Source organism: Alnus glutinosa, chromosome 4 (genome assembly GCF_958979055.1).
Source record: "Alnus glutinosa chromosome 4, dhAlnGlut1.1, whole genome shotgun sequence".
Taxonomy (NCBI): Eukaryota; Viridiplantae; Streptophyta; class Magnoliopsida; order Fagales; family Betulaceae; genus Alnus; species Alnus glutinosa.
In genome coordinates, this window is record NC_084889.1 from 35,543,460 (window position 1) to 35,556,775 (window position 13,316).

The 13,316-nt window shown below is 38.5% G+C and overlaps 2 protein-coding genes across 3 annotated transcripts; one reads left to right on the forward strand and one right to left on the reverse strand.

Annotated features, from left to right (window-relative positions):
• Positions 1–1,551: 1,551 nt before the first annotated feature.
• Positions 1,552–4,365, forward strand: LOC133867169 (uncharacterized). Of its 2 annotated transcripts, none has more exons than XM_062303867.1 (5): positions 1,552–1,868; positions 1,979–2,700; positions 2,824–3,209; positions 3,938–4,007; positions 4,095–4,365. In XM_062303867.1, the coding sequence occupies exons 2-5, from the start codon at positions 1,997–1,999 to the stop codon at positions 4,156–4,158; spliced, it is 1,224 nt and encodes a 407-aa protein (XP_062159851.1). In that variant the 5' UTR covers positions 1,552–1,868; positions 1,979–1,996; the 3' UTR covers positions 4,159–4,365. The 2 variants fall into 2 exon arrangements, with proteins under 2 accessions (XP_062159851.1, XP_062159850.1); XM_062303866.1 differs by having other exon boundaries at positions 1,553–1,868; positions 1,973–2,700.
• An 828-nt stretch (positions 4,366–5,193) lies between these two features.
• On the reverse strand, positions 5,194–12,859 carry LOC133865987 (DNA (cytosine-5)-methyltransferase 1-like). The gene is made up of 12 exons (XM_062302532.1): positions 12,496–12,859; positions 10,281–11,781; positions 8,448–9,957; positions 8,106–8,270; positions 7,704–7,905; positions 7,481–7,592; positions 7,254–7,401; positions 6,946–7,143; positions 6,556–6,834; positions 6,304–6,465; positions 5,980–6,198; positions 5,194–5,466 (listed from the first exon to the last, which is right to left on the reverse strand). Exons 1-12 carry the CDS (start codon positions 12,575–12,577, stop codon positions 5,329–5,331), a joined length of 4,716 nt encoding a protein of 1,571 aa, XP_062158516.1. The 5' UTR covers positions 12,578–12,859; the 3' UTR covers positions 5,194–5,328.
• Positions 12,860–13,316: the final 457 nt, after the last annotated feature.

Here is a 13,316-nt window from a genome sequence, read left to right on the forward strand (position 1 = left end):
TGCGGATATCGAAATCCGACAACATCCAGTCAATGTCGCCAGAAATCGGCGACGGAATCCGACCATCTTCACCGGAATCCAGTCAACCCAGATTCTGGCGATCAAACTGGTCGTATTCCGGCCATTTGGCTAGAATCTGGCCAGAACGGCCGGACAGATCTAGCCATAATATCCCAGTTAGAACTGGCGGTCAGATATGGCCAGAAAATCCAGGCAAAAATGGTCGGATTCTAGCGGTTATGGCAGGATTCCGGCAATTTTGGCCGGAATCTGGCCCCTTTCACCAGAATCCGGCCAACCCAGATTCCGACAAAACTGTCCGGATTCCGGCCTTTTATCTCGCATTCTTACTATAGTAGCCAGAATTAGATAAAAGTGGTCGAAATCCTGTCGGTCAATGACGGAATCTCATCACCTTTGATTTTTATATTATTTTACATTAATATTTATATGTTTTGAATAAAAATATAAAAAATATTTGTGATTCTCCGTACGCGCCAAACACCGAAAAATGCTTTCGACAAAAAATATTTTCCAAAAAAATGACTTCCCTGAAATCAATTTACGTCTAAACAAATAGAGCATTAAAGTCTTTTGGTGTTATAATTTGGTACGACATGTTGTTAATGAAAAGGTTCAAAAGACCTAATTTATGTGAGATTGGATCCTTTCCATTTCATTTGAAATGGAGATGATCCATTTAATTATAAAGTATGGGTATAATTGTCTTTTTACATTTTCATAAAATGTGAAAAAACAACTATACCCCTGATTTATAACTAATTTAACTCGTGTATTAATAATAATGTATAACTGAATCCACAATCTATTACGGAATACATTGATATTATTTAAATTTTTTAAAAAAATTTGTCGACATTAACTTTAAATACATCAAAATTAAATCATAATCATGAAATTGATATTGTCGACCTTATTCCTTTCAATGAGGAAGAGCAGAAACATTACAGCAAACATGGCCCTACTCCGGCAAAAAAAAATCCCCCTACCCCAAAGAAGGGCTCCTATCCCAACTTGTTATTGGGCTGGGAGAATAGGGTGGATCCAATTATAATGGATCAGGATCCCGTTATTCACGGATTTAGTTATAGCATTTATTGCAACTTCCTTAAAGGAGGTCTATTATTTAAGTGTTAGGAAAAATTTCAAGAAAGTTACAAAAATCTCTCTATAGCAGCTTCCTTAAAATTTTCATTGGAAAAGTACGATTCACTTTCCATTCAATTGTTTATTCATAGAATATATTATATTTCTCTTATTTTATATTATTTTTTCTACTTTTAATTAAAGTAAAAGTAAAAAAATAATATTTTAATGATATAGAAAAAAAAATTGAAAGGAAGCTGCTATATAGTATTTTTTTTATTTTTATAAAAAAGTAAAAAATAATTTTATTTTCTATATTTAAAAAAAATAATTAAAAAATTGCTAGAAATGCTCTCATCCATTATCGGTCTTCCGAGTTACGAGTAGTCAAAGCCTCCTAGGCCACACAGGAGTAGTAGTCCAGTAGATTACGCGTTAATAAGGAGCGAGGATAATTTCGTAATTTAGGAAGCCGCCCGTCGACATTTTTTAGCTTCCCCTTCCTCCATCTGCAATCATTGTCGTCCCCAGACTCTTTCGTCTCCGAGGGAAATTTTGTCTGCTTCGTCTCTCTCTGAAGATTATATGGATAAGAGATGCAGAATCGGTTCGTGGGAGCGTGTAATTGCAAAAGTTCTGTATTTTCTTGTAATTCCGTCGATATCTGAACCGTCCGATCGATCGACGCCTTGGGTACCACCGTTCCTGCCCAAATAACACCCACCGGAAAAGAACGAAAAAGATCAACACAAGCTGAAAAGGTATTTAGTTCCTATTTCTAATCTACTTGTTGTAATTTTTTTTGTTCAGATTCGTTTGCTTTTGGGAATTATTTTTTAGATGTATGAAACGGAATTTCCATTAGTGGCAGCTCTTGGCGACGGCAAAGATGTCACGGGGGAGGGGTAAATCTGGTGGCTGGACCGCCTTTGACCTGAAGCAGCGACAGAAACAAGGCCTTGAACCCGATATTCTCAACGACCCCTTCCCACCTCTGGTCCCCTGTCAAAAGAAGTTGCTCACAAATAATAACAGTGATGACGATAAGCCTTCCTCATCTCTGCTCCTTCCGTCTGTACATTTTCCAGCTTTGACAGACGAGAAGAATGGGAAATACCAAAAACCGGCAAAAAAACTAGTCGGTGATTCTCGTGGCCCGTCTAGCAATAAGGAAAACGACCGCGTTTTAGCCGTTCCGAAGCTCCAAGAGCTCCACCCTTGGGCCGACAATAGCCTGCTTCAGGATGTCTTGGCTGCTGCGGATGATAATATGGACAGGGCCTCGTCGTTGTTGAAGGCAATGGTTGCCAATTATGACGGCTTTGAAGACAACGGACCACCAACAAGCAATGCGGAGGTCGATTCTACTTCTTTGGGAAAGACCATGACTATGACTATGAGCCTCGCTGATCTTGAGGACTCTCTCAAATACAACGGCAAGGAATTGGTTGAGGAAGACGATTCTTTTGGGAAAAAGCTTTCTGATGGTGATGAGACCATTGACCAAAAATTGAAGTCTGTGCCCATCGAACCCGAGTGGGAAGAGGATGACTTATACTTGATCCATAGAAAAGATGCGTTGAAAATGATGAGGTACGTATGAATATGGCGGCATGTATAACTTGCATGGTCAGGATGATGTATCGTGAAAATAGTATGGTCTTTGATCACCCACCATGTATATATAGACAGTACTGAGATTTCTTGAATGAACAGGTCAGCGTCCCAGCACTCAAGGGCGGCCACAAATGCTTTTCTAAGAGATGATCATGTTTCTGCCCAACACCACTCTCTCAAGGCTCAACAACACCGGTCGGCTGCTGAAGGGCTCAATGCCAAGGCAGCCAAGGAAATTTTTAGTATCAGGAATAGCGGCAACGATTTGTGGAAATTGGACTTGCATGGTCTTCACGCAGCAGAAGCTATTCAAGCCTTGCAAGAGCGTCTGCAGGAGATTGAAACCCAAGTGCACCCAAATCATTCTGTATCTCCGAAAAGGGTCTCTTCATCACTTGACTCCTTTACTCTCACGGATGCAGAAAAGTTAGATATACAACAGGCACCATCAAGGCAGAGGCCAACATCATTACAGGTCATAACGGGTAAGCCAATGCTATTCTTCACACACACGTTTCCCATCGGCCGACATGACGTATTTTAGATGGAGCTATTTGCTATTTGGGTTTTGCATTTATGCATGTGTGTCACCACTTAAAACACGTTACATCTGATGTCAAATAGATAGATGCGAAGAATAGGATTACTCAACTATTTGCTATTCGACTTTTGCATACATGGATGTGTGTCTCCATGTGCCATTTGAACGATAATATGATATCATGTTATCGGCTCTTAAGAGGGGTTGCAAAGCTTTACCTCTTCTGAGTAGTTTAGGATGCAAGACACTTGTTCAGAGCGAGCATGTTGTCTCAACTTTCTTCTTTAAAATTCGGGCAGCCTTGCAACAACAGAGAATTCCAATCCGAGCTATTTAACCTTACAAGTCCCTTATTGTGATTAAGGCTGTTATAAAAGATTGCGTTTACTCCTTTAACTATTTTCTTTTTTGTTCCATGTACTTTCCAAATCTATTTGGATGCTGGGGTCCAAGTGTCCAACTAGAGAAATTGTTGGGTGCCTGCATTGAATTTAGTTCACGAGCCTGTGACATTCCCAACTGTCCCAAGTTAATATAGTTTGAAATGTGAACTCCTAGGATCCTTTCATTTTAATATTGACAGGATTTAATGTTGTTATTGGACTCTGTAAATAATGTCACGTCCATAGTTGTATGACAGTGACACTAATTTGCTGCTGTCTACTCCTACAGGTATAGGGAATCATAGCCGAGGACATGCTGCAATTCCAACAGCTGTGAGGAGTTACCTTAGTGAGAACAGGTTGAAATTCCTCCTTCCTTGCAAAATGAAATCTTTAGAAGTTTAGATATGTTATATTGTAAATGAGCACTAGTGTTATTGGTGCAGATATCGTTTTGACGAGTTGAGGCCAGGGATGGTAACAGTTCGGCCCAAGTTCCGTCACCGGTGATTGGTGAAGTAACCGATCTCTTGTTCCCTTCCGTCCCAAATTGATGTGTAGTTTATTCTTTCAAGGATTTTCGTACCTGCAAGAAGCTTGGGTGTTACTATTTCTTCCAGTTTAGGACAAATATTGGCAATAGGAATCTTGTTTTGTAGAATTAACTGGCTTGTATTACTCCACTCCTTTTACTTTATAAAAGCTCCAACTTTAGTATGATTTCTAGCCATTTGGAATTCCCACGGGTTATAATTGACTTGATTCAGAATCACTGGATTTGGATGGATGGTTCTCTGATTAAAGGGAGTAATTCGTGCTTGCATATTGAATTCAAGACATAGGCCTATAAGAATATAAAAGTACCATAATCTAATACATTTAATTAAATGATTAGACCCTCAACCTAAATCTGTTAATTTCATATTGAATTCAAATTGTGTCAAAACATAAGTATAAAACTATATAAATTAACTTTAATCCAACTTAATTAATCATATCAAATCTCTTTATCCTATTCTACAAATTTCGTGTTGGATTCACAATTCATTTCAAAAATTAATAACCTCAATTCTTACTAATATTATATATCTGAATGAAACGAGTAAGGCTAACTAAGTCCAAGCGTGTTTACGTGCCAATTTAGTCTTTGCAAATGGCCTTCCCTTCCTTTTCCTTTCTCTTTCTTTTTGATTCATGTTAAAAGTCAGTTCTTACAAAACTAAGATCTTCTTGTACAACTCCTAACAGATAGGTGCTATTATGATCATGTTCAGATAGAATAACCAAAGTTAATCTTGCCTTTTTTATTAGAAAAAGAAAAAGAAAAAGAAATCCATTAATCCCAAACTGTCATAGACTAGGGTTACTTTTCTGTTTGGTCCAAAAAAAAAAAAAAAAAAAAAAATCCCAGACTCATTTTAATATAACGTGAAGTAATGCCAAAGTCTGACAGAAATTTCTTAAAGAACCATTCCCCCCCCCCCCCCCCCCCCCCCTAAAAAATAAAATAAAATAAAAAGCAAAAGTAAATACATAAATTACACGTTTTGTAAACTTTAGGTCTCTCTAAATAAACGAATGGGGGAATATCCATAAATGTTTAGGTAATCATCATTGGGAAAAGGGTCATTTGTTTTGTGCAATGGCTAATCCAATAGATAATGTAAGATGGCTAATGCATTATGCAGGCCTCTTACTGTCCAACGCTTCCTTGAGTTTTCTCCCTAACGCATATGCCAACGGAGGAGGTACGGCATTTCCGATCTGCCGGTGCTTGTGTTGGATATTACCAGCAAACTGGTAGCTATCTGGGAAACCCTGCAATAGAGTGAATTCTTAAGTGACTTGATTGAATTGTGGATTTGTTGGTTCAGTGTAATTAGTTGTTGGTACCAAATATGTCCGTGTTCCCAAATAACCCTAAGAATCCATTTGGGACTTCGTTAACTACTTTTAGTACATAAAAAGTTGTCAAGCAAAAATGAATGTTTGGTAAAAACCTTAAAAAAACACTTTCTTTTGCTCTTAAAAAGCAAAACACTGTTTTGAGAGAAGCTTGAAAATGAAGATTTTTCTATAGATAAAAGTTTTATTTCCCAATGCAATTCCAAACAGGTCCTTAATAGGTTTCAGGAAAGAGTAAAATGTTTATCTCACATCTTCCTTTTTATTGGATTGAACACAGCTCTTTGACTTCATCACATCTTATAATTAATTCAAAATAAATTTTAACTCCAAAAAGATTTCAATTTCTCATGTTTGTTGAAACCCATGTTTTCCAGTTTCTTTTGATGGCAATTAGGTAATGATCAAAGGACATTGAATTCTTACTTGCGATCGGGCACATTCACGAACTGTAAGGATCCTGTCCTGCTCAGGATGAAAGCACATCCCCACCTTACCCATTGGTTGAGGGTCTGTGATGGACGTTGGGAAGTTACCTTCCCAATCCAACCTCCCAAACAGCCCCTTCCACTGATTGTGTCGCTTGGCCGTGTTCGGTAGGCACCATGGTATCAAGTCAACAATTTGTCCAGTAGACAGTTTTATCTGCATTTTACAGGAACTGTAAGTTGCATATACAAAAATATTGAGCTCGACAAACTCAAAAGTAGGTTAATAACAACCTCAAAACTCCAGTAATTATGTTAGTACCTTTTCATCTGGAAGGTCATGCCAATCAGAACCTGGCCGCTTTGGAATTTTCTGACATCGAATGAGATTAAGCTCATTCATTTCTTTTGATATATGATCGGTCAGAAGAACCATATTCCCTCGAATTTTCTTTTGAAACCATGACACAGGGTCATTTTGATACTGAGCAACAAAAAGGCAGACAATAAGATTAGCTAAAGGCCAGTTACATATTAGTTAGTCTAAGGGAGTACATACAACTACTAGATATACCTCAAGATTTGTCTTAGAGGCACCATTCCCTACAGCTGGGAGATCACCAATTGTATCTCTTACAGTTATTGCACGGAAAGGGGCTCCACTTGCTGTACTACGAGCAGCAGCATACTGCAAATTTTCCGATAATGTTATTCTCAACTCCGGGGCAGCAAAGACATGCATTGGCTCTGGCCACTCTGGGAGTATCTCTTCAGGGGAGGCTGCCCATATAAATGCACGTTTTCGTGACTGAGAAACACCATAAGCTCCAGCTTCCAGAATACCAAACCTCACCTTAACACAGACAAAATCAACATCCATAAGCTCCAGAAACACATGCACATTAACCCAAATGCATACACACACAAACATATACCGCTAAAATACATGCATGAACATGTCTACCTGATAACCCATCTCAAGAAGTGAAGCAAGAGTTAAACGGAATGTCTGCCCTTTATTGAAGGACACGAAGTTCCTCACATTCTCTAGAAGGAAATACTTCGGCCGGAAGTAATCAGCAAAGGATAAGAATGCTAAGATCATTTCACACTGAACTTTACTCCAAGTGCTTGTATTGAACCTATTCATTCCAGAGAAACCCTGGAAAAATGCAGCTTTTGTTAAGTGTTATCATCCAATAAATGGCCAAAGATGTATTAGATATCAATGATAGGTGGATAGGAGAAAAAGATGCCAACATCTGCACAAACCTGACATGGAGGCCCTCCGTTTATAAAATCTACTTGACCTGGAAGTGGTAAATCATTAATATCCTTCTCCTTAAGAGATGCAGCAAGCTCTGCAGCTTCAGAAGTTGAAATACAGTCATCTGCATCCCCACACTTTTCCATCACAGCCCTGTATTACAACAGAATAACAGGTCACTCAAAAATTACATTGGGGGGGGGGGAGGATTATCTCAATGCATTCACTTTACCTAAGAATAACGTTGCAGTTATTAATGAACATGGCTGACTCCGGATGATTGAGTTTAAAGGCATCTCCAGCAGGTTCTTCATACTCAATTGCCCACTTGGTTAATGAGACACCTGCATTGTTGGATGCAGCAAATAGCCCTTCATCAAATGCTTTAATAATAGATATGATTAAATTCAATAGTATAGCATTTGAAAGAAATATAGAAAAGAGAGTTGGGTTACCAGACTGCCGCAGTCCCTCCGACAAGCCACCACAGCCAGCAAAAATATCTAATGTTGCCAAACAATTTTCCTGGGATGCTTCACTTTGTTTATCATATCCTACATTATCTTCCCCCTCTTTACACTTTCCTTTTTTCTTTCTAGATGCAACATGTCCATCCACATCCCCAGTTGAGTATCTTAGTTTGGTATGAGCTGGCAACTGTCCACAAGTGATGGGAAGAAAATTTATACTTCAATAGAGCAACACTTTTTTTTGTGCATCCAGCAAATGGTCCACTAATATAATTTGCAAAAGTTAAAGCAGCTTTGGAATCATAAAAAATGGTTTAACGTAATTTCCATTGGTTAATCAAATTTGTAAGTGTGTGACACTAAAAAAGGGAGTAGAAGACTGAGCACCTGCTTGAGGGACCCCTTAGAAGGATCATACAGACGTTCACAAAAGAAAACTTGTTGGAAGATGGCAGGAGCGTCGCATGCTGGAATATCATTCTTCTTTCTGACTTCACATTTACCTTCAATATTTTCAACAGACAGCACATGCATTTCTTCACTGTAGTAGACCTGTAAATTCAGACCATAGGAAAAGCCTTAAAATCAAAAGCTATAAGAAATCAAGGATAAAAGTATAGGTGAATACATGGAATACAAATATAAGATAATCAAAGTATGACAAATAGAAAGCTCATAGAGGTATGCGTTGTACTTAGAATAACATTATTTTCTTGAAGGAGCTCTTACTTCGCGAATGTCAGAGCAGTATGCCTTCTCAATTGAAATGTCCTCTGGTCTGAAAAATCTTCTGACTTTAACCTGTGTATATTTTTCTTCAATTCGTTTGGTTTCCTTTGTGACAATGATCTCCAACACTTGGCACACAACATAAGGTTTCAAGCCTACATTCCTCCCACCCTTGAAAGTTAGATGCTCCATACTTTCCCCAGAAAAATTATGGGGGCCAACATAGACATAATCATTAACAGAATACTCAGTTCCCTGGTATACAAAACCAGTCCGAGATGAATTCACCTTAAATGTTTCCTTGTCTTTCTGTGCTTCTTTTATTTGGCAAGAGTGGCAGAAGCCAGACCCTAGACCAATAGTTTCAAAGGGAAGACTACAGAAAGCACCTCTCTCCGGCCAATACAAGCTTTTACAGTAATATTCAATCGGCAATCCTTTCCTCTTCCTATCTTCTGCTCGAGCTCTATCAACTTTATCAGCATTAGCATTATCCTTCCTATGCTGATGTCCCCATGGCACTAAGCGAATATCCACAACAATGGCCTGTTTAATATCCTCCAACCCCATCGTCAAGCATTCATTTGTCAGAAATACCTCCCTCTCATTTGCAGCATTGCCAAGAACAGTCTGAGATCCTCGATTTATAATTCTTCCATGGAACATTTTGATTCCATCCAATGCTTCAAACATGTACTCCACAAAATACATCATGGGAAGTTCATACGATTCATTGTCTTCCACTATTACAGCACCCCCCACAGCAATCGCATCACCATGAACAAAGGCATTTTTATAAAGCAATTCACCAGAGCATGTTTTTCCAACAGGCTCCCCAATCCATCTTATTTCTTTATTCATTGAGCACAATTTAGCTGTTCTTGATATTGCATGAGGTTTCTGAGTTCCCTCTGAAACTACTAGCTTCTCCTCTTCATTATCATCTTCTTCATTTTCGTCTTGCTCCTCAACTTCGTCCTCCTCTTTCAAATCAGAAGTAGTTTCTTCTTTTAAATCCTCTGGCGAGTAATTTGAATAGTATTCTCCCCAAATTCTGTTGATTAGCCTTGTTGTTGTAGCCTGCATAACCTTCCTCTTCGATTGCACAGGTCCCATTGCTGCTCTTGGATTCAAATTTGCTTCACTCTTTTGCAGAAGCTTTTTCTTCTTCACTAACCATTTGGTATGATGTCTCTCCTCCATTTTATTTGTAAGACCAATCACAAATGCACACCTTTTAATCTTCTCATCTGGATATTCTGCAAACAGCTGCAGTATAATCTGTCCATGGACAACTACATATCTCTCAACAGCTGCTGGATCAGACGAAACGTACGCACCATGATCCTTCTTGAACTCAGACAGTCTCTTGATGACATCCGCAAAAGAAAGCCGTGCAACTCGACTCTGCTCTTTCAACAATGTGATGGTACTTATTGCAAGCCTGGCTGTTCTCAAAACCGTTTCATACCATGGAGCGTACTGCTTTGACGGCTTGCCAAGTCTATACCTAAAGAAAATTCAAGAAATCAGACACATTGTTGACATATACTTCATATTATTTAGAATGACTTCTTCAATTTTTCCCCCTATTTAGGTACAAAGCAAGTAAGCTATTCCTGGCTTTTATAATGTGCATAGGTATCCACAGATATCCCACTAATTGTACGGAGAAGTTATAAAATTGCAAATACTTTGTGAGGTCAACATACACTTTTAACATGAAATTATCCCAACTTCCATATTTATTCATGTGTATCCCACTTCTATAGAAAAGAACACTACAAGAAGATAATTATGACACTGTTTAATGTGAGAAAAGAGGCATCATACCAGGCCATGTCCGTACGGATTGAAATGAAAACCATTGATGACCCAAATTCAATCATCCATTCCTTTATTGCACTCAAATAAATTGGAATACCATCAGCATCTTGTGCTCCTGAACCACATGAAGAGGACTGATTAGGATTCGTATCAAGGCAGAATCCACTTCCATCATCAGAAGTCATAACCCCTGACCCAAAGATAGTGACATCAATATCTGTACATGGTTTCATCGGAAGAAGTTCCAAGGGAATCAACCTCAAGTCTGAATTGTAGAGCGACCAATTATGAAGCATGCTTCGAGGGAGTTGATCAGAGTCACATATGATATCACTGTCAAAAACTATGAATTCATCAATTTCTTCTAGAGAATTCTTGTAATAAGCAGGTAGAGGGTAGTCATTTGCAATTTCATCTTCATTAATTTTAATGTAGAATTTGCTTGGCGTGGAGGCCAAACCCTGATTTTTCTTCTGCTTCATTGACTGCCAGTACTCTTCTTCTTGCAACAATCTTGCCAACTTTACATCCTCATTTTCCTCCAGCGTAGATTTGGATGAACCAGATTGATTCTTTTTGTTCTTTCCATCTTCCGATTTTAAACCAATGGTTAAACTCCCACCTGTAGATGGTGCTTTTGCTTCCTTAAAGTTTCCACGCTTGCTACTCGCATCTAGTAGCGCAGCAAGAGCAGGGATCTCTGCAAATATCTGATCATTCTTCTTTGATGTCTCATCCAAACCTGCCAATTGGTTATAAATAAACTCACCCTGAGAAAGAACAAAGTCCCTGATAGATACCCCACCAGAAAAGTGCTTGCTTCCACTAATTGAGCGAACAACTCCAGCAAGCAACTCGTCAAGACTGGAGTCAGGGTTCCCTCCAGAAGATCTCGACAGCTTTTTATAAACCTCTACACAAGCACGGGCCTTTGCAAAGAAATGGTCATAAAATTTCTTGTAGCTACTTGCAGGTTTACGACAATCATAATCGGCAATATCAGTCGAAATCCATACCACAGGAGTACCATCTTCATAACCAGAGATGTCCCACGATTCTATCCGTCCAAAGCCTTCACACCTGACACCCTTTTCCTTTTCCTTGTCTGAACTTTCTTCAAGAGGCAATATAAGACCAGAGATAAACATGTCATCAAGTTCCAACATCTCAAGTGGCTGTGGGGCACCATTTTCATCATGCAAGATAAAATCAGTCAGCCTTCTATTCGGGCGCCCATCATCTTGCCCAGAAGTCATGCGTACAGCCAGAATCTCTTCCTCTGCAAACTGATCCTTCTTTGTTTCAACAAGACAAGACTTCTCAGATATGCAAACAGACCGCTCCTTGAAATTTCTGCATGCAGAAGCTCGCTTTGGCAGTTTCCTAGAACCAGCTGGCTCTTCACTACACTGGGACACATTTCTTTTCTTTTCTTTTTGGCTAGTTTTTGCTGCCATTTTAGTGTCAGAAACTGCAGACTTTTGCTTGCTCTTCTTTTTCTTCATTCCTACGATGAAATACCATAAAAAATTATCAACCGAAAGGGCATAGCTTTAAGGTGCATTGAAACCAGAGGTTGGTTTCAGACTACAAAACGTTCAAGAAATATAATCTTTTTTTAGAGAACAGAGAAAAGAAGGACCACGCATACTCGATCGAGATTTGTAGAAGTCAAGTCACAAAGCTGATGTCTTGAGGGAAAGCACATCCAAAATCCACCCCCACCCCCCCCCCCCCCCCCCCAAAAAAAAAAAAAAAAAAAAAAATCCAATGTTTTCATCTCTAAAACCCCTTTTCTAAATCAAAATCATAGCTCTAAAGATCAAAATAGCAAACAGGAAAAGAACCCATTATTATACTACTACTTGTATCTATGCCTTTGCAGTCACCTATCAAACACAAAGGCTATATTAAGAAATAACTGCATTGCCATTCATTCAAATGAAACTTACCAAGCAGGAGTAATCAAGCAAATCCTCAGAATTAAAATAAAATTGGAACACGACCTAGTACACACACACAAAAGAAGAAGAAGGAAAACCTTCGACCAACGATAGACAGACCCTAATAACTTCAAATCCGTCCCACCAACCCACGAAAAAAGAAAAAGGCAAAAATAAAAGCCCTTAAAGCCACAATAATTAATGGGCATGGAAATTTATACAATGGGAGCAGAAAATCAACAATTTAAAATTGAACTTTATTTTATTTTCATGTGTACCTGAAACTGAAGGATCAGAAACGGCACTAACGGGGGCTTCGCCATTAGGAACGGAGGAATCCAAGAGTGCTGCAGATCCCATCTTTTTTCAGTTTTTTTCTCGGAGTTTCTCAGACTGAGAGCTGTGTATTTGGGGACTCCCTCTTCCTCTTCTTCTTTGTTGCCTTTTTCTGGTTTTGAAGGTTTTAATCAAAAGAATATAAAGAGACAGCAGTGAGAGTGGCGGGAACATTGCCTTTTTGGTTTGGCGCCATTTGCCAAAATCCCCAAATTCAATGCAAAAGTGAAGCGCGAGTCCACCTCGCTTTCACTCTCTCAACATGTAAATTGTGTTCTCCTTCCCTACAGCCTTTCCTCTTTTTTTACAGTTTTTTTTTTTTTTTTTTTTTTTTTTTTTTTAATGACCCGTATCAAGTCAATGCGATCGACCCGAAAAAGTAAAAACACATATTCGTGAACTCGATCTCGGCTCAAGCTCAAATCGAACTTTATAACCATGAAAAATGTGACACTTCTAAATTTTTTGTTTCTAAAAGTTATTCTCTAAGGGATTAGTATTGCGATACATTTTAAAATAATAAATCTCTTAAGATTTTGAAGTATTATCTGAAAACTATTTTAAAAAAAAAAAAAAAATTGAAAAAAATGTAGCATTTTTCTCGCTATTTGAACAAGATGTAGATAGCAAATAAGTCTTAGAGTTGCCCAATTAGATTAAAGGCTTGCTTGTAAAGCCTTTCAAAAAAAAAAAACCCTCCTCTAAAAAATTCAAGTATGTCTCCTCTTTCTAACGAATCCTTTCGCCCTTTTTTTTAAAAAAA

Bases quoted from the DNA above. Each gene is read 5' to 3' on its own strand.
- LOC133867169 (XM_062303867.1), top strand. From the start codon at position 1,997: ATGTCACGGGGGAGGGGTAAATCTGGTGGCTGGACCGCCTTTGACCTG. The intron at 2,701-2,823 runs GTACGTATGAAT...TTGAATGAACAG, and splicing joins GATGCGTTGAAAATGATGAG to GTCAGCGTCCCAGCACTCAA. The intron at 3,210-3,937 runs GTAAGCCAATGC...CTACTCCTACAG, and splicing joins ATCATTACAGGTCATAACGG to GTATAGGGAATCATAGCCGA.
- LOC133865987 (XM_062302532.1), bottom strand. From the start codon at position 12,577: ATGGGATCTGCAGCACTCTTGGATTCCTCCGTTCCTAATGGCGAAGCC. The intron at 6,835-6,945 runs GTAGACATGTTC...GTCTGTGTTAAG, and splicing joins TTCTTGAGATGGGTTATCAG to GTGAGGTTTGGTATTCTGGA. The intron at 6,466-6,555 runs GTATATCTAGTA...TTTGTTGCTCAG, and splicing joins CCTCTAAGACAAATCTTGAG to TATCAAAATGACCCTGTGTC.